General features: G+C 27.5%; 3 protein-coding genes across 4 annotated transcripts; all 3 read right to left on the reverse strand.

Annotated features, from left to right (window-relative positions):
• Nucleotides 1–1,015: 1,015 nt before the first annotated feature.
• On the reverse strand, nt 1,016–7,869 carry LOC105247767 (lysosomal aspartic protease). Its single transcript, XM_025409268.1, has 9 exons — nt 7,699–7,869; nt 6,203–6,444; nt 3,326–3,444; nt 2,971–3,194; nt 2,645–2,770; nt 2,436–2,580; nt 2,133–2,225; nt 1,954–2,032; nt 1,016–1,095 (listed from the first exon to the last, which is right to left on the reverse strand). Exons 1-9 carry the CDS (start codon nt 7,758–7,760, stop codon nt 1,076–1,078), a joined length of 1,110 nt encoding a protein of 369 aa, XP_025265053.1. The 5' UTR covers nt 7,761–7,869; the 3' UTR covers nt 1,016–1,075.
• Nucleotides 7,870–8,925: 1,056 nt separating this feature from the next.
• LOC105259409 (lysosomal aspartic protease) lies at nt 8,926–12,871 on the reverse strand. Its single transcript, XM_025409273.1, has 9 exons — nt 12,652–12,871; nt 11,533–11,783; nt 11,238–11,356; nt 10,867–11,069; nt 10,544–10,666; nt 10,335–10,479; nt 10,033–10,125; nt 9,718–9,941; nt 8,926–8,986 (listed from the first exon to the last, which is right to left on the reverse strand). The coding sequence occupies exons 1-9, from the start codon at nt 12,711–12,713 to the stop codon at nt 8,926–8,928; spliced, it is 1,281 nt and encodes a 426-aa protein (XP_025265058.1). The 5' UTR covers nt 12,714–12,871.
• Nucleotides 12,872–13,081: 210 nt separating this feature from the next.
• LOC105259408 (lipase 3) lies at nt 13,082–16,541 on the reverse strand. 2 transcript variants are annotated; one of them, XM_025409262.1, is made up of 7 exons: nt 16,271–16,541; nt 15,726–15,906; nt 15,390–15,504; nt 14,777–15,020; nt 13,886–14,041; nt 13,515–13,742; nt 13,082–13,414 (listed from the first exon to the last, which is right to left on the reverse strand). In XM_025409262.1, exons 1-7 carry the CDS (start codon nt 16,436–16,438, stop codon nt 13,238–13,240), a joined length of 1,269 nt encoding a protein of 422 aa, XP_025265047.1. In that variant the 5' UTR covers nt 16,439–16,541; the 3' UTR covers nt 13,082–13,237. The 2 variants fall into 2 exon arrangements, with proteins under 2 accessions (XP_025265047.1, XP_025265048.1); XM_025409263.1 differs by lacking the exon at nt 16,271–16,541 and adding an exon at nt 16,182–16,230.
• Nucleotides 16,542–21,821: the final 5,280 nt, after the last annotated feature.

Below are 21,821 nucleotides of genomic sequence, written 5' to 3' on the forward strand. Positions count from 1 at the left end.
TGCTTAGAGAAGAAAAAAAAGTTAATCAATATAGATTCGAAAATGATTAGTTTTTAAGATTTTGAACAATTAGAGGAAATGTTCAATATGTCCATCTCCTGTCACAATACAAACCTCAGCTCGTCGTCTCATTGAGTCCCGAATACGCTCCCAAATTCCTGGCGTGGCGCGTATCGTCTGAAAAGCTGCATAATTCGATTGCGGAAAGTTTCTACGTTATCCACTGCAGATGAATGTATTAAAGACTTTGCATAACCCCACAGAAAAAAGTCCAATAGGTTTAAATCTGGTGAAAACATTGTTGATGCCTGTAAAAAGACTTCTAAGACGAGAAATGAGACAAAATTTTGTATTACAAAAATCTTAATAACTCAAAAACTAATCAATTTCGGACCTATGTTGATTAACTTTTTTTTCTTCTCTTGTAAGCATGAATCCATTCCTGAAATTTTGCCCACCACTTATAAAACACCCTGTATATTTGAATATCCATTAATTTCATAACTTTTGCTGTGAATAACTTGTTATGTTAGTTTAGGGATAATATTAATATGGATATTTTAGCTCAGGATTCTCTACAAAATTTAAAAAAATCTGTACTATACATTTACATTTCTTTCATCACATAATATGTAAATTTGTAGAAAATGCAATACGCAATTTTATAAAAGAAATAATGAATCTCTAATAAGGAAACTCATTTTTTTATTAAATACGTGTGGTTAATTTATCGAAATAAGGCATTTTCGATAATGAGAAGCATTATTATGATGATAATTTAAATACATTATAAGAATCAGCGTATATAATAAAATAATATGTAATAAAATAAATACATTATAAAATAAAAAATTGCAATTCTTGGTATCATTAAAACAAATATTTGTTAAATACATAATTGTATTATTTGTTATAGTAATTATCTTTAATTTTTGCATCGATCAACGTGAAAAGCGAAACGTCGCGATAAAGCGAAACATGTTTTAGAAATTTCTGACAAATTTCTTTCTGTATTCGGCTGTTAGATCTCGTTTATGGATGTTTATGTAGCGGCGGTTATATGTACAATTGCGTGTTAGAAACACATCCGGGTTCCTATCGATCAATCAAATTTAAAAACATTTTATTTAACATTTTTTTCATTATCACAAATTGTATTCGAATAAATTATTAAATATGTGTGCGCGATTAAGAATGATAATGAAAGAGTAAACGTTTCGAAAGAATAGATTGACTAAGTCGACTAGACATCCATGCAATGAACTTAGCAAGCGATACTTTGTTCGCAAAAATTAACATTTTAATTAGCAATCAGCTCATATCAGCTGCTTTCACAATAAAGTACTGCACTGTTGAAAATTAAAGCACAATTATGTTTAAATTATCCAAAATTTATATTGATGACATACGATCTTTGTCGGCTTTGGCGATTAGGAGAAATTGAATTTTTTTCTTATTCAAAGCTAAACAAATTTAAAAAATTGATAATGAAATACACAATGAAATGTGACAAGGAAAAATTTTCTATATATTTTAATAATTTTTTGTTTCGATTTGAGACATAATTGAGCACCGTCTTTTTAAAAAATTAAAATTTTAATTACTCTATATTTTCTTTTTTATTTATTCATGTAAAAAATTGTACACTCGTCCTTTTGTATTTGATCATTTTTGTCCACATATATGTATGTGCTGTCACTAATGTGTATATGTAAAACTTTCATAATTTTTATTATTATAATATATTTATATTATCTGATTTTTTCTTATCGCAAATTGAACGAATAATTAAAACAATTGATGATAAAATACAGAATAACAATATAAAATACAGAATAAAATGTGACAAGGAAAGATATTCTGTATATTTCGAGAATTTTTTTGCCAAAGCAAATCCCACTCGATCATTCTTCATGTCAAACTCGGTATAGAAACGACCAATAAATGGCTCACCTAGAATCCAATTTATCCCAAGGATGTGACATCCAACAAAGGTGCTTATACAAAATTTAGTACCATCCTTTAGCTTGTACTGTGCAGAATTATATTTAACAACGTAAACTGCTCTTATATATACTTAAATAATTTAAATAATTTAAATAATACCTATAAATAATACCTATAGCGCTCACCTGAATAATGTAATCTTTGCCGGTAAGATTGAATGCCTTACCATCCAAAATGAAACTAATTGTAGGCAATTCAGAAATTCGGTCGCAGTCTACCTTTAAATAAATGATAATATCAAATTAATAATTAATATTTAATAAATGTATTAAGTACGTTCAACCGAATCGTGGATTAATGTCGTTGTTCCACACAAATCTATGTTTAATTTGGACACACCTGACATTTATTCTCCGTTACTATCAAATTTTTATTCTCTTTTACACTAAAGACTATGAGCTTTGTGAGGGATATAATCGTTTACTTACTGTGTCATATACATCATCACTAGAAACTCCAATAAGATCATTAATACGACTGATATCTGATATTGGTCCAATTATCCATGGAGTACCTGTATCAGCGATAGCTTGACAGCTTTCGATGCACAAATTAATGTAGTCTATTTTGATCCTACAAAGCGATAAAGTTAAGAATTTGTTGAAATATGATTAACGTAATTTAAGAAATGACATACTTATCTATGGTAAATTGCCAATATCCTTTGCGAGTAACAGGTATATATGTCAAATTGCCTTCGTAAAAAGCAGGATCGGAACCACCTAATATCAATACACCACCATTTATCTCGTCTGAAACATCTCTGAACAAATTATATATTTTTTATATTGTGATATGTATGTGTGTATGATAGTTAAGATTAAATTATTATATATTTATTGTACAAATATAAATATTACTTTAATTTAAAAAATTGTAATAATGTAAAAATAATAAATTTAATATTAAAATAAATATAAATAAACATATAATTATAATTACACGGATATACATAATATGTACCTATTGAGATAAACACTGAAAATAGGTGATGACACTAGACCTTGTTCAATCATGTTGTCGAAGATAGGTGTTATTCCTTTTACAGATATATTGGAATAACCCAGGCCCAAGATACCATCAAATCTTTTTAGAAGCAACCTTTCTGGTTTTAATACGTGTATCACTTCTGCAAATGTTTGATTCCGTATTTCAATCAATTTCGTTTCGGATTCATAACCGGGAAACTATAATAAAATTCACATTAAAATAATATATCGTTATTGCCGCGCAAAAAAAAATACGATTGCTTAAGAAATGTTTAAACTACAATTATAGTCGTAACTAAAATGGATTGTTTTGTTTAATAATGACTTACAAACACTGAATCAGTAGATAGAAATCCTTTTACCTCGTAGGAGAAGTATTCTATATCAATCTGAGTATTATTTGGTATATATGTTTCGGACATGTTACTATAATATCGACTATTTGCTACTGTAAAGCATATTCAGTAATATCACAAATTAGCATTATTAGAAAGAAACTTTTAAATTTAAAGATATCGTCTTTTATTAATCTATAGTAAATATACAATATTTTTTAAAACATATAAATAATATTTATATAATGATTTATATATTATATAATTATATATAATGCATATATAAAAGAGTTTATCAAATTAACTCTTAAATCATTTTTATTTAATAAAGCTTGTTTGTATCTTCAGAGTATGAAATTGTTTATATTAATTTATGCATGTAAATTTCAAAACTTTTAATACTTTTACTATAACATGAGTATTAAATTTGTATATTGTTCAACCATTTAAAGATTATACTTGAAAAATATGATAGTGGGTAGAATACATATTATACTTATATTATCTCAATCAACATTTTATGTTACTTAATATTAATCATTTTGTAAGAAATCAAGAATTTTCTTTAAGAAGCAACCTTGATAAATATAATATGTGCGCATACACACATATAATATATAATAAAATATAAAATAAATAATATTACACACGCGGTATTAATTAATTCGTGTATATTAAACAGATACACATATTCATTGATAAAAAACATACCAAAAAGTTTAAAACATAATTTTTTTGAACGAAGAAAGAAGCTATCGTATAAATATTCTGTAAAGTTCATTTTAGTGTCGCTCGTTAGAATAATACATATGTATGACTATGAGTTACGCAACCGATATTATCCATTACATACTATTCGACGCGCACTTCGCGTTTATTCTTGTCTAAAGAATGATATTGTTTAAGTGGAATTTATTTAATAAATGACAAATAAAAACATATATATATATATATATATATATATATATATATATGGCTTGAATAATATACAGGGTGTTGAAAAATTAAGTGCCATAAATTTGTGTGATGAAAGAAGGAATCAATATAAGCATTTTAAGTATAGGAACCGTGGGTCGGCGACGCTTAGTTACGGCGTGACAAGGGTTTAATTAAATTGTCACAATGTCTGCAATACAATGATTTTATTCGGTTAATTTTAGATGTTTATAATAAATGTTCGAAATTACGACCGCTAACGTTCCGACAAAAATCAGAACGACGGAGCAATGATTCCCGCGTTCTTTGGAATATTGTCACAACGTCTGCTACGCGAGCCCTATCTTATGCCTCCCAGGCTCAATAGACACAATTATTTAATATTTCTGCAGCAAGTCCTGCCGGAACTTTTGGAGGAAGTACCACTCGCAATCAGAAGAGTCATGTGGTTTCAGCACGACGGTGCCCCAGCGCACTTTACGGCTGAAGCACGCAATCATCTGACAGAGACTTTCGGCAACAGATGGATCGGGCGGGGTAGACCTGTGGCGTGGCCTGCAAGGTCACCAGATTTGACGCCTCTCGATTTCTACTTCTGGGGTGCAATGAAAAATATGATTTATTCCGAACCGGTTGAATCCGAGGAGGATCTGGTCGCTCGTATCGTTGAGGCGTCTGAAACTATCCGACAAACTCCTGGAATATTCCAAAGAACGCGGGAATCATTGCTCCGTCGTTCTGATTTTTGTCGGAACGTTGGCGGTCGTAATTTCGAACATTTATTATAAACATCTAAAATTAACCGAATAAAATCATTGTATTGCAGACATTGTGACAATTTAATTAAACCCTTGTCACGCCGTAACTAAGCGTCGCCGACCCACGGTTCCTATACTTAAAATGCTTATATTGATTCCTTCTTTCATCACACAAATTTATGGCACTTAATTTTTCAACACTCTGTATATACAGGATGTCCTAGACCATCCATACACCCTTTTTCTTTCAAAAACTATGCATTTTAGAGAAAAACATTTTCAACAAAATGTTATGGTTTTATAAAAAATTGTATGGTTTTGAGGGGAACATAAGATGGTGTCATTGGTTTGACCTTGGATGGCATCGTTAAAGTCAAGTCAAGGACACCTTTAATTTCTTAAATGGAACCACCTATTTTTTATTGAACATTCTTATAGCTTATGTCGAGAGCTTTCCAAAATACTACTACCACTATAATAAAGTATTTTTTCATTGAGTACTTTTCTAGTTATGAGGCTTGAATAATTTTCCAATTTTACATAAACCATAAAATATCTAGTAAAATATTCATTTTTTATTATCTTACCTTAATACTTTTATGTGCAAAATAATGAGAGGAATTAATTGGTGTAATGAAAACACAGTTGTTTTTAAGAAAAAATATGGAATTGTTAATTGCAAATTACATATTTTTTTTTCGGAACAATTATGTGTTTTTTTACACCAATTGCTTCCTCTCATTATTTTGCACATGAAAGTATTAAGGAAAGATAATTGAAAAATAAATATTTTACTAGATATTTTATAGTTTATGTAAAATTAAGATATTATTTTAAGTCTCATAAATGGAAAAGTACTCAATGAAAAAATACTTTGTTATAGTGTTTTGGAAAGCTCTCGACATAAGCTATAAGAATATGCAATAAAAAATAGATGATTCCATTTAAGAAATTAAAAGTGTTCTTGACCTTAACGATGCCATCCAAGGTCAAATCAATGACACCATCTTATGTTCCCCTCAAAACCATATAATTTTTGCCAAAATTTTTTCTCTAAAATGCTTAGTTTTTGAAAGAAAAGGAGTGTACGGGTGGTCTAGGATACCCTGTGTATATAATTATATGTATATATAATTACTGTATATATAATTACTTATATAACAAATAAATTACTTACAACAAATAATATCTGTGCAATTTGCCGAAAATATCCAAAGATTTGATGAACCAGTATCCACTATCACGTTAAAGTCTTGCCACGGAACTCCAATACTAATACTAGCAAAGTACTTTAGATTTAGATAATTATACAAAGATACAGGACGTTTGTCATTTAATGAAGGAGTTTCTTCTAAATTGATGCGAAGTTTTTTTAAATATTGTAAAGTGAAAGTAGAATCCATTTTACGCAATGAAATCCTTGAAATAACATATAGAACATTTTATAATATACGCATATATACATATATATATATATATATATATATATATATATATATATATAATATATATACAGGGTGTATCTGAAATGACGCACTAAACTTTAGGAGCGTATTCTAGAGGTCAAAAGCTATTAAGAGCTAATAAAGCTAATAAGATTTTTTTCCTATGAACATGAGTCCGCAAATGAACCCCCCTCCGAGCTAGAGACCCCTAAAGTTTGGGAAAAAAATTGAAAATTGGCTGTATTTCAGAAAACATATCTTATTTGACTTTGGTTTTGACGTTACCTATCACCCTCTCTTGAGAGATAAATATATTTGCGGGTGTTTGGTCAATTTCACACATTTTCGAATTTTAACTCGGAGGGGAGTTCATTTACGGACCCATGTTTAGGAAAAAAAAGTCTTATTTTGATCTTTAGAATACGCTCCTAAAGTTTAGTGCATCATTTTAGATATCCCATATATAAGTATATATTTACATTTGATATGACTAACAGATATTTCTAAAAAATATATAAAGGTCTGCACAAAATATGAAAGTCTACACAAAATTAAATATCTTAGAAATCAACTGTATAACATATATTTACAATATAAATACATTATGCATTTAAATATAATTATATTAGAAATGTTTTAAAGTAATATTTAATTTGTAACGCAGTATTATATAAAATTACTATAACTTTACGCACAATGATATTTTGTTAACGAGAATTTTGCGTGTAATTTTACGTAAGAAGTAATTTAAAAAGAAGTTATCAACTATTAAAAATAGGATGCAGATAATGTCAAATAATTAAATAATATAAAATAATATTTATTATATCTAAAAAACTATATCCATTGATCTGCTAACGTGTGAAAAAATAATTTAAAATTAGATATTTCGATGATCTCCAATCATGACATTTACGTTAACGGTCGTCGTCTGAATGTAGATAGAAGCAAAATGGGCAAAAGCGAATGTTACGAAAGAACAAACAGTCACTTTTTCAAAAATATCCCTTTTCTATCTATTCTTCGACTAGTGAATAAAAATATACATTTTGATATCAAAGAAATTTAATCCAATTTGTATTGAAGCGTTAATTGCATTTTCAAAAGCTATGCGTTTAATCCAAGAAATCAGATGTGATTATGAACAAAACCAATCTTTATAATCTTAATATCTTTATCTCTCTCCTTCTTGTTCCAATATATAAAATACAATAAAATATATACCAACCTGTGCAATTGCGCATCAGTCGTCATAAAAAGCACCGTCACTACCACAAAAAGGCAAAACATTTTTCAGAATTTATTTATTACTGAAGTCTCGATTCGTGAAAATTTCAACGTTGAGTTTCTTTCGACACTTTATGACTGGATACACAGAAAAATAAAGTGTTGTGGCTTACTCACATTCCTCTTAATATTGTGTCGGTATTCGATAAGGTATATATATATGATCGCACGTGCCCCTCTGTTGAATGCTTGAAACAGGTAGAGAACGCGCGAAACATTCGAAAAATCCTGAGATTTCCATCGATCAATTTAATTTAAATATGCCATATTTTTCGTGATCGTGTATTTTTAATTAAGAACATTTATTTACATAAATTCATGATTAATAATAAAAACAATTCTTTCAAGAAAGAATTGTTTATACCGACCAAACAGACAATCATGCAACTTTACAATAATTTGCAAAAAGTAGTATTTAATTAATCGACATTTTCTTATATAATCTTGTGCGGCTAAATTATACATATTTATGTAATTATAAATTACTTTATTTGTTGAATTCTTGAGATTTTTAAAAACAAAAGGAAATATACACAATTTTAAATATATTAGAATATGCATTAATTTTATAAATTTTGCTATGAACAATTTGTTATGTAGTTTAGGGATAATATTAATATGGATATTTTAGCTCAAGATTCTCTGCAAAATTTAAAAAATTCTGTATTATACATTTACATTTTTTTTATCACATATATATAAATTTGTAGAAAATGCAATATGAAAAGAAATAATAGATCTCTAATAAGAAAACGCATTTTTTTATTAAAAAACGTGTTATTAATTTACCGAAATAAAGTTATTTTTAATAATGAGGAGCATTATTATGATGATAATTTAAATACATTATAAGAATCAGCGTATATAATAAAATAATATATAATAAGATAAATACATTATAAAATAAAAAAATTGCAATTCTTGTTATCATTAAAACAAATATTTATTAAGAGCATAATTGTACTATTCGATATAATAGACCGATCTTTATAAATTCAATATTTATTATACCGATATGTATAACACACGCGTACAATACAATACATATATATGAACTTATCCTTAGTTTTCGCGATCAACGTGAAAAGCGGAACCTTACAAGAAAACGAAACATGTTTTCGAAATTTCTGATAAATTTCTTTCTGTACTCGGCTACTAGAAATATCATTTATCGATGAGCAGTGGCGGCTATATGTACGATCACGCGTATTAGAAGCACATCCGAGAACCTATCAATCAATTAAATTTTAAAACATTTTATTTATCATTTTTTTAATTATCATAAATTATATTAAAATAAATTATTAAATGTGTGCGTGATTAATGAAGAAGCAATCAGCGTTTCGAAGGAATACATTAACTATGTTGACTAGACATCCATGCAATGAACTTAGCAAAGTGATACTTTGCTCGCAAAAATTAACATTAATTTAATTAGCAATTATTTAATTAGCATCAGCTCAAATCAGCTGCTTTCACAATAATGTATTGCACTGTTGAAAATTAAAGTATAATTATATCCAAATTATTCAAAAATTCATTTAATAACATACGATCTTTGTCGGCTTTGACGATTAGGAAAGATTGAATTTTTTTTTCGTATCGAAAACTAAACAAATAATTTAAAAAATTGATGATAAAATACACAATAAATTGTGAGAAGAAAAGATTTTCTGTATATTTTGATATTCTGTTAATTTTAGTTTCGATTTCGGATATAATTGAGTCGTCTTTTTTAAAAATTGAAATTTTAATTATTCCACATTTTCTTTTCTATTTATTCGTGTAAAAAATTGTACACTCGTACTTTTCTATTTGATCATTTTTATCTACATATATGTATTGTCACTAATGTGTACATGTAAAACTTTTATAATTTTTATTATCATAATATATTTATATTATGTGATTTTTTTTCTTATCGCAAATTGAACGAATAATTAAAACAATTGATGCTAAAATACAGAAAAACAATATAAAATACAGAATAATATGTGACAAGAGAAAATTTTCTGTATATTTCGAGAAATTTTTTGCCAAAGCAAATCCCACTCGATCATTCTTCATATCAAACTCGGTGTAAAAACGGCCAATAAATGGATCGCCTAGAATCCAATTTATCCCAGGGATGTGACATCCAACAAAGGTGCTTACACACAATTTAGTACCGTCCTCTAGCTTGTACTGTGCAGAATTATATTTAACAACGTAAACTGCTCTTATATATACTTAAATAATTTAAATAATATCTATAAATAATACCTATAGCGCTCACCTGAATGATATAATCTGTGCCGGTAAGATCGAATGCCTTACCATCCAAAATAAAACTGATTGTAGGCAATTCAGAAATTCGGTCGCAGTCTACCTTTAAATAAATGATAATATCAAATTAATAATTAATATTTAATAAATATATTAAGTACGTTGAACCGAAACGTGGATTAATGTCGTTGTTCCACACAAATATATGTTTTATTTGAACACACCTGACATTTATTTTCCGCTATTATTAAATTTTTATCATCTTTTACATCAAAGACTAGTGCTTTGTGAAAGACATAATCGTTTACTTACTGTTTCATATCCATCATCATTAAAAACTTCAATAAAATTATTAATACGATTGATTTCTGATATTGGTCCAATTATCCATGGAGTACCTGTATCAGCGATAGCTTGACAGCTTTCAATGCACAGATTAATGTAGTCTATTTTGATCCTACAAAGCAATAAAGTTAAGAATTTGTTGAAATATGATTAACGTAATTTAAGAAATGACATACTCATCTATGGTAAATTGCCAATATCCTTTGCGAGTAACAGGTATATATGTCAAATTGCCTTCGTAAAAAGCAGGATCGGAACCACCTAATATCAGTACACCACCATTCTCCTCTGAAACATCTCTGAACAAATTATATATTTTTTATATTGTGATATGTATGTGTGTATGATAGTTAAGATTAAATTATTATATATTTATTGTACAAATATAAATATTACTTTAATTTAAAAAATTGTAATAATGTAAAAATAATAAATTTAATATTAAAATAAATATAAATAAACATATAATTATAATTATACGGATATACATAATATGTACCTATGGAGATAAACACTGAAAATAGGTGATGACACTAGACCTTGTTCAATCATGTTGTCGAAGAGAGGTGTTACTCCTTTTACAGATAGATTGGAATAACCCAGGCCCAAGATACCATCAAATGTTCTATCAGAAAACACATCGTCATTTGATATGTGTACCGCTTCTGCAAATGTTTGATTCTTTATATCGAAATCGGCAACCTATATTAAAATTGATATATAAATTTGATATATAAAATTGATATATAAAATTGATATTAAAATAATATGTCGTTATTGCCGCGCAAAAGAAATGATTATGATTAAGAAATGTTTAAGTTACGATTATAGTTGTAACTAATTTGGATTGTTTGTTTAATAATGACTTACAGTCACTGTATCAGTAGATAGGAATCCTGTTACATTGTAATCGAGGTATCGTATATGAAATGGAGTATTATTTGGTATATATGTGTAAGATTCGTTACTATAATATCGACTACGTTTAACTGTAAAGCATATTCAGTAATATCACAAATTAGCAATATTAGAAAGAAACTTTTAAATTTAAAGATATCGTTTTTTATTAATCTATAGTAAATAAATAATATTTTTTAAAATATATAAGTCATATTTATATATATGTGTGTATTATTGCGTATATGTTTAGAAATAAATTACTTACAACAAATAGGAATTGTACAATTTTTGGAGAATACCCAAAAATTTGCGGAACCAGTATCCAATATCACTCTAAATTCTTGCGGCGGAGTTCCAATCTCAATAAAGCCATAATACTTTAGATTTAGATAATTATACAAAGGTATTAAAGGAAAATTATTTATCGGAAGAAACCTATATTTTTGTTCCAAATCGGTGCCAACTGTTTTCATAGATTGTAGAATGGAAATAGGATCCGTCTTGTGCATTGAAATCCTTGAAATAACAAAGAATATTCTGTTTGATATATATATATATATATATATATATATATATATACATAATGAATATTTATATTTGATAGGAAATAGCAGATATTTCCAGAACAAATATGAAAGTCTATATAAAATTAAACATCTCATAAATCAATTACGTAACTTACATATTTACAATATAAATATATTACGCATTTAAATATAATTATATCAGAAATGTTTATTTATTCGATAATCTTTCTAATATATTAAAATTGATCTTTATATTGCATATATATATATATATATATATATATATATAATATTTAATTTTTAACTCAATCTTATGTAAAATCGTTATAACTTAGCAGACATTGATTTTTTCTTAACTAGAATTTTGCGTATAATTTTACACAAGGAAATAATTTAACAAGAACTATTAAAAATAAGATATAAAGAATATCAAGTAATTAAATAATATAAAGCAATTCATTATATCTAAAGTTGATTTGCCAAGGGATGAAAAAATAGTTTACAATTAGGTTACAATTTGTTTTGATGACTTTCAATCACGATATTTATGTTAACGATCGTCGTTTGAGTGTAGATAAACAAAATAGGCAAAATCGAACGTTACGAAAGAAAAGTCACTTTATCAAAAATATCCCTTTTCTATCTCCTCTTCGACTAGTGAATAAAAATATACATTTTGATATCAAAAAAATTTCACCCAATTTGTATTGAAGCGTTAATTGCATTTTCAAAAGCTATGCGTTTAATCCAAGAAATCAGATGTGTTGATTACGAACAAAACCAATCTTTATAATCTTGATATCTTTATCTCTCTCCTTCTTGTTCCAATATATAAAATACAACAAATATATGCCAACCTGTGCAATTGCGCATCAGTCGTCATAAAAAGTACCGTCACTACCACAAAAAGGCGAAACATTTTTCAGAATTTATTTATTACTGAAGTCTCGATTCCTGAAAATTTCAACGACGAGTTTCTTTCGACACTTTATGACTGGATACACAGAAAAATAATGTGTTGTGGCTTACTCACATTCCTCTTAATACTGTGTCGGTATTCGATAACGTATATATATGAACGCGCGTGCCCTTCTGTTGAATGCTTGAAACAGGTAGAGAACGCGCGAAACATTCGAAAAATCCTGATAGATTTTCATCGATCAATTTAATTTAAATATATCAAATTTTTCGTGATCATGTATTTTTAATTAAGAACGTTTATTTACATAAATTCATAATTAATAATAAAAAACAATTCTTTCAAGAAAGAATTGTTTGTATCGACCAAACAGACAATCATGCACCATTAACTTTACAATAGATAATTGTAAATAATACTAAGACATTATAAGTTTACGTTTCATTGAATGAACGATTACAATCATTAATATTACTGAAGATCTAGCGTGTAACATTTATCTTTAATTTTAATTGCTGACAATATTATTCTACTGATCTAACGTTGTTTGAATTTTCTCTTCTCATGATCTTGAGAATCCTGTCATATACGAGTTTTGACGCATCTTTAGCCCATATAAAATCCATGTGATTGAATTTTGACCACGGCACTTCGTACATATCCACTACATTGGGCAATAAATGGTACAATCTTTTCACACCCTTAAAGAAATATTTTTGTGAGTTATCATATGCGATTTCTTCTCAATTATCTCCCCAATCAATCAAGTAATTTAAAATTTGATACTTTTCCATTGCTTACCTTTGTGCTGATTAACCAGTCATTATTGGCGTAAAACAACGCGACTGGTATTGTTATATTCGATAAATCATAATTTGGTGGGTTCATAGAATTATAAATCAACAGATTTTTCACGCGACTGTATTCGTATTTGCGAAACTTGCCCGAGTCAGCTATTTGGCTGTAATGCAGTAGCGTTTTAACTGAGATGCTGGTCGGGAAATGATTCAAGATGACAGGCAATAGAGTCTAACAATAAATAAAAAACAATAATGATATATTTAAAGTTCCAATTGAAATATGATCACGCGATAGTGGAATGCAATATTCATAGATTCGGTCGGAGTTGTATTCCAACAGCAAATTACTTACATACTTATATCATTACTTACATTGTTAAACTGTTCGCGATCATCACCCCAGATCATAAACATAAAATTTGAGCAGATCTCTCCGAGACTAATATTCCGCTGGCAGATTTTTTTCAAAAGAAATCTCACAAAGTCGCTTTGGAGGAATTCATCATGGAAAAATAATTGCATCACTCTCTGTAATTGAAAATCTCTTAATCATTATGTAATTTAATTCTTTTTTGTTCGAGAATTTTAATGATTTTCACAATGAATTTATAAATATTTAACAAATTTTTTTAATAATTTAAGTTAATGTTAATAAAAGTTTCAAGAGTTATTTCAATTTTAACTCGTCCAAGGTATCTTCTTAAAATTAAAACCAAAAATTGAATATGTACAGTGTAAACAAACATGAAAAAAGATGTAAATTTTTAAACGTTTAGAATTAAAATCTTCCGACATTTTGTAAAAAAAGAATCCATTGCATTTCTAATTTATATTTTATTGTAAGACATATTTTTGTTTCTATTTTACCAGGAATTTATTTATAATATTGATAGAATATTATAAAGATAGAATATTAATTGATAGATAGTACATTAAGTTAGTAACATATAATAAACATAAAGCAATAAATGAGAACATCGATCAATCACAGTCTAGTATTTTTTATAAATTGATTATTAGATTTAAGTAGCTAATCAGCAATGTTAGTTTGATTATTACTAACATTATATTACTTATATTTTTTTATGTGTCATAACATTTACTTCTAACTCTGTTAACATTATTTTCCCTTCTTCAGATAACAGTTTACAAATTTTATCTATAAAAGAAAGTATGAAAATGTGTTTTATTTTTTCATACCGTTTAAACTTTGTTATTACATGATACATTATATATCTTTTAACAGTATCATCATTATTTTACCTTAATTTCATTTTTAAATGGTAATAAGTGTTGTACTGGACTCTGCAAGTGGTTTACAAGAACTGCTGGCGCGAGACCGACCATCATTTGCACCATTCGAGCGATTTTCGGACGCTCTGATGCCATTATAAAAAAACTAGTTGCGCCCATAGAATGACCAATATATGTGTGCAATGGTTGGGATCTCATATTCGTGATAAATGTAATCATCGCGGGTAAATCATAGATGCCCATTTCGTGAAAGCTAATGAAAAATTCATTTATATATCGTAAAATATAAATATATACACAATCTCACATACACATGTATAGAGAAAATAAATATATTACATATATATATATAAAGTATTCTGTAAAAGCGGAAATTAAAATTTTGTACAAAGAATGACAAGAAAAATCAAGAAAAATAGCAAATGCATTGTATTAGCTATAGAATAAAAGGTGAGACATCTTGAAAACATTGCATTTTCGAAAAAAAAAATATCTGTATAATAAGTTAAACAAATCCTTGCGTCAAATTAAAAGAAGTATTTGTCAAAATTATTATTATTTTATTTTTATAACATCATTACTCTTATTTTATACTAGTATTTTATATTATATTATTTTATACCTGAAATTCCAAAATGACGAATTCTTAGGAGATAGGAAAATATGCGCCTTCGAGTATATATTACCTCGAAAATTGCCCAACCAAACATCGTATCCCTGATCCGCCAATAAGTAAGCTAATATAAAAAGAAATGTTGTATGTGTATTTATCATATTACTTACATTTTCATATATATTATATATATAATACGAATTTTCATATATTATATATATATATATATATATATATATATATATATATAATACGAATTTTTTAGCATTTTTACGATAGAATTTAATGATATGATAACAGTTTTGTGATACATATTTGAATTTAAAAATTGATTGACGATTATACCCAATGCTTTGCCTTTGCCAAGAACAACCCAGTCGGCGGAGCTGCATAAAAGACCATGCTGCAGAAGAACGGGTAAAGAATTGTTGCCACCTGGGATACGATGTAACGTCAAGAGATAGCCGTCCTCCGTCATTATAATGTAAGATTCTGCGGGATAACCCGCTTTTTTTATCATCCCCGGCTGAAAAAAAAACTGTGTAAGAAGGAGGAAAAACTGAACTGGAAATAAATTTGAACAAGTAATGCATAATATATTTATTTTCATAGGCATAGACATGCAAACATAATATATTTCACATTATTTTACGTTTCAAAATAAAAAAATAAAAGAAATTTAATGTTAATTGATTAGTATTAATAATTAAATATTAAATCACTCTTCCAAAGCAACAAAAATATATAAAAATGCTATTCAATGTATTTTTAAAGATTATAATATAATATAATTTTTCTCACTTTCTATCACTTTCAACAACATAGAAGATATCGGAACATTAAAGATTTTAATTCCCTTTTAATTTCCGTCAATGAAAACTTTCATTTACCGTGTTGAGAATAGCATCAGGATTGAATTTGTGAGAGATGTTTGACTGATTCCAATTAATCCATATTATTCTTCTAATGAGCGTACTTATCTCAGAGGTCACATTTATCGGAGCCGCACTAAGATGATTACAAAACGACAGCAAAAACATGAGCCCGATCAATTTCATTTCAATGAAAGATTCAATAAATAGTGAAAGAAAACGGATAATTCGAGAGTTTTTTTGGAATATCGAGATATATATCGTTGAAAATTAAGCAGAACACACGAAAGCGACATAGATGCTACTGCGAGACATAGATGTTAACTGCTTTTTATAGCTGCGTGCCATCGTATTAGAATGAATCGTCATTGTATTTATGACTATTTTTTATAAGCTCGAAAAGAAGAATAAGTAAAATATATTGTTGTATTATTAATCATATGAGAAAAAAATTTCGAAAAAAGTAAATATAAATTTATATGTAACCGGTTATCCTTGTCCTCAATATTTGTACATATAGGATGACGAAATGATAAAGACGGAAGAGTAATAAAATGCGTGAAATTAAATTATAAAATATAAAATTAACGTAAAATTAAATTATGAAATAAAAATTTATTGCGATTTAAGCGAGAAATATATCGTGAGTCAGAATGGAAAGCGATTGTCGATCCGATTTTGTAGAGAGGAATCGTCCCTTTCGGTCTTATACCAAATAGAGATTCTTACGAAAAAATTACCGTGATAGAAAAAGTAGTCTCGTCATATATAAATGCAAAATGGATCTTCTTGCTTCCGAATATCGAACCATTATTTTGTTACATGTTCGATTATTACTATTATTTATCGTTGCTACGTTGATGGGGATAATATTTTGCATATTTTTATCCTAACTTTCGAGAAAACAACATTTGTTTCGAAGCGAAAAAAAGGAGCAACTCAAAACAAGAAGAGCCGAACGGTTGATACATCGCTCTCTCCTATTACAGATAACATCTCATATTTAAATTTAAATGTTATCGTCTAGGTATACAAGATGAATTACCAAATTTACAGCATGAAGTAAGAAAACGCGTATGTATGAGGAATAAATTACTTTTAATCCTTGAATTCAACTTTTATCTGCTGTTTGAAAAATTTGTTGCTAGTTTTTATCTCGCTTTCTATCTGTTTTATTGCAATTTTCGAAAAAACTTCTGCATCAAATATATATATACATTTTATATGTATAAAAAATATATATGTATATATTTTGTATAAAATTACATATACATTTACTCGATCATATTCGAATTATTTTTTCGACAACAAATTCGAATGATTCGTGTTATTGCTGTCATAATTATACAAAGGTAGATCGATATGCATATGTGTGATAAATCGCAAAAAAAAATCGTTTTAAGAATTATATAAATTCAACTTAACGCCTAAATTTCAGTTTTGAATTAAAAAACGGCAATCGTTTTCAACCATTTCTTGATAGCATTTAAAGAAAACTAAGAGAAATAAAAATTTTAGTATTCATTTCAATGATGTGTTATATACATATATCGCCTTTTGTCATTTCGCACGGTGACTCTTAAATAATAAAGTAGTGAGAAACGCTTCAAATATTGTAATTTTCTTACTAAACACGATTATGATTAGTATCGAAACATAATTTGCTTTAAATATTAATAAAAATTAATTAATTAAAAATTAATTATCAATATGAAACTGTATCGCAACCATAAATCTTTATTGAATCGTAATGCTTCATTACCACGATTAAAAATTGAAACAGGAAATATATAAAAGGGGATAAAAAAATTATGTAATGATCTTTCGATCATTGCTGTTAATTGTAATATTTCTTTAATAATATTAAAATTAAATATATTTTGAATAATGCTTTAAATTTTCTCAATTTTTGTTAATTAAACAATATACAATTTAATCGAGAATCGATTAAATTATAGGAATCCAAAATATTAAATAATCTCTTCGATCGTTGCGATTTTTATGGACAATAATTATTATTTTAATATTTAGAGTCACAAATATATTTCATTCGTATTATCTTATCATTCTACTTGACAATGTAAATATAATTTGGATTGTGAGAGAACACGAAGTAAAACAATCGAATTATAGATGCATATAATTAGCATAACGAAAGGTTCTGTGATAAATTGTTTAATAAATAATCAGTTTTAATTAATAAATTGTTTTATAGTATATAAAATATTTCTACAAAAAATTATCAATAACATTATCTTCGACTTTGATGACGTAAACAATAATGTGTTATTGTTTGTACGTTATGGTTTATTAATTAATTGTTTAATATGGTATATTAATTAATTGTTTAATAAATAATCGTTTAATTAATAAATTGAAAAACTTCTACAACTTTAATATTTTTATGTATAACAGTATATGTTATAGTACGTAAAATATTTGAACGAATTATCGATAACACGGTGTTCGACTTTGACAATATAAACTATAGCGCGCTATTTACGGCTTCATTATCATTCGCATGATGACACTCGAGCGATAAAGTAGTGGTGCGAAACGCTTCGCATATTGTCGAATTTTTTTTTTAACACGATTACGATTAGTAATGAAACATAATTGGATATAATTACTAATAATTAAAAATAAATTAAGTTATGATAAACGTCATGAAAATGTATCGCAACGATAAATCTTTATCGAATTGCAATCATTAATTACTACGAATAAAAATTGAAAAAGGGAACGATAAAAGGGGATGAAGAAATTAATTTTATTATGATCTTTTGATTATTGATGCTTATTATAATAATTTCTCTAACGATACTTATTAGAATTAAATAAATTTCGACTAATGCTTGAAATTTTCTTAATCGACAATCACTCACAGAATATTTCGACGACGAATTATAACAATAACCTAGTATAAATCAGTCTTGGCGATATAAACGATATAAACAGTTTATCATTCGCATAGTAACCTTGAACAATAAAGTAGTGATGTTTCATATTATCAAATTCTCCCTCTACATAGTCAACCTTGACGATATAAACAGTACCGCGGAAATATTTCTGACCTACGATCAATCCCTCAGCGGCCTTCAAGCAGTGAGATAGTGATGTGAGACGTTCCATATATTATCAAATTCTTTCTCTAACAATTATTTTGAGCATTGCTTTATATAATAGATTTTCTCTTGTCTTTTATATTTTTATTTATCGTTTATATTTGCGAATTAAAATGTATATAGTATATTACAAAATTAATCGTATATTATATTATATATAAAATTACTTATAATATAATATAATCCTCCCATGGGGTACACCTTGTCGCGGTGGGAGGGCTTAGTACTTGGATGGTGCCTTGAGGTTTATTTTAAATTTTTCAATTTATGATAAATCTTAAGGTGCCTGAAAGGGAAGCTAAGTACCCTTTCGCGTCGTCGGTGCCATCAACGTGCCGCGGACAACAAGCGCTTCGTCAACGCGTTAGGTATATACATATTAGGGAGTGCCGTTAAAGGTATATACATATTGAGTATATACATCGCGCGATCAAATATAAAATTTTTAATCGCATCGAAATAGTGCGGGAATGCCGTTCAGTATCGCGCGTAAAATAACGAAAATAGCGATATAAAAATATCGCTCGCGAGTGCGGGAGTGTCGTTAAAAGTATCGCGCGCCAACAACATGAGAGGAGGAAGAGGCCTGGAAGAGGCATCAGGCTCGGGCAGAGCAACCTTGTGGTAAGCAATTTATTTATTTGTAATTTGTAATTGTATTGTATATTAAATATTAAATATATTTATTGTAATTTAAATTAAACTATTAATCGCAATAATTAATTTGATATTTTTATTTTTATTTTTTATTTATATTTAAATAAAAGAGAATTAAAGAAAAAGATTTTTAAATTAAAGCTATAATCTTGTAAAGGTGTAAGCTTTTATAAAGTTATAAGAGAATTATTAGTAATGTTTTTTAAAATTTATAAAATTATTTTATTAATCCGTTATTATTATATGCTTCGAATATAAAATTCAATGTATACAATAATATTTGAAATATTAATTATTTTGAACGCTGCTACATTGAAATCTTCTTTTGTACCTTATAGATCGATGCAACAATCCTGATGATCTGAGAGGAGGAGCAGGCCTAGGAGGGACATCCTGCGGCATCGGCGGAACAACCTGATGGTAAATATTATTATTTATATATTAATTGTTATAAATCGTTAACTTGTTATAAACGAACAATAATTCGATCTTGTTATTTAAATGATTTCAAGAGAAAAATTTTTATAAAAGTCATATAAAATTTTCTATTTAAAAAGCAGTTTCAAAAATTTATCCAAAATTTTTCCATAAGTGTTTATCTGCTTATTATTTTACACATCGGATATAAAATTCCGCGCGATAAAAAGTTTTTTAAATATTACTTGCATTTTATGAGCATTATTATAAATGAATTTTATATTTGTATGTTACAGATAACTAGCTTCGATAACAACAATTCCGCTGTTGCGCATCAGTGCCGGTGAGTGAAAAAAACTTTTATTTAACTTTAAGGTAACGGATTCGTAGAAATTGTAGATATAAATGTAGATCATAAATAAATCCGTTGCCTTAAAATGGATGAGCTAGAATGGATTAAATTAAATAAATTAAATTAAATAATTAAATTAAATTAATTAAATTAAATAATTTTAGTAAGTCCTCTCTAACTTATGCTTTACATCTATTGCGAAAATATATTAAAATATTAAAAAATATTAAAAAAAGAAGGGATCAAGGAAAGATTTTTTTGTAAAGATTTTGTTTAATTTGTTAAATAAAGGACACCTATTAACAATTATCAATTTTCTCAATTTTTGATGCTAATTTATTCTTATAATGCGCTCTTATTTTCTAATTGCTCATAGCTCATCCATCGTAGAATTTATTTGTAGATATTGTTTTTAAACTTTATTTTAACTTAACATAAAGCCAAATGATTAATTAATTAAATAATTTGTAATATGATAAATACACACATTAATTTTATATTTTATTATAAAATATAATTTATAGAAATTTGTAGTAATTTGGCTTTATTTCAATTAAAATAAAGTTATATTCAATATTTAACGGACGATCGTGAAATCGAACGATCGTGAAATCGAACGATCGTTACTAAATGAGCGTAAATATTTCACGTTCTTTTGTCAGTAATTATCCGAAGGAGTAATTATCCTTTTTCGATCTCTGATCAGAGATCGAGAAAGAAAGTGGTCAGGATCAACGAAAGGTAGATTCAACTGACCTGAAGAGTACAGTTAGGGTACGCGGTTAGAATGATAAGTAAAAAAAAATCGATGATGATGAGTAAAATAAAAATTGATGATGATGAGCAAAATAAAAATTGATGATAATGAGTAAAATAAAAATCGAAGATGATGAGCAAAATAAAAATCGATGATGATGAGTAAAATAAAAATAAGTTGTAATGAGTAAAATAAAAATCCATCAAGAAAAGAATGAGTAAAATAAAAATCGAGGAGGAGGAGGAGGAGGAGCAAAATAAA

Source organism: Camponotus floridanus, unplaced genomic scaffold, assembly GCF_003227725.1.
Source record: "Camponotus floridanus strain SB8 unplaced genomic scaffold, Cflo_v7.5 scaffold250, whole genome shotgun sequence".
Classification (NCBI taxonomy): domain Eukaryota; kingdom Metazoa; phylum Arthropoda; class Insecta; order Hymenoptera; family Formicidae; genus Camponotus; species Camponotus floridanus.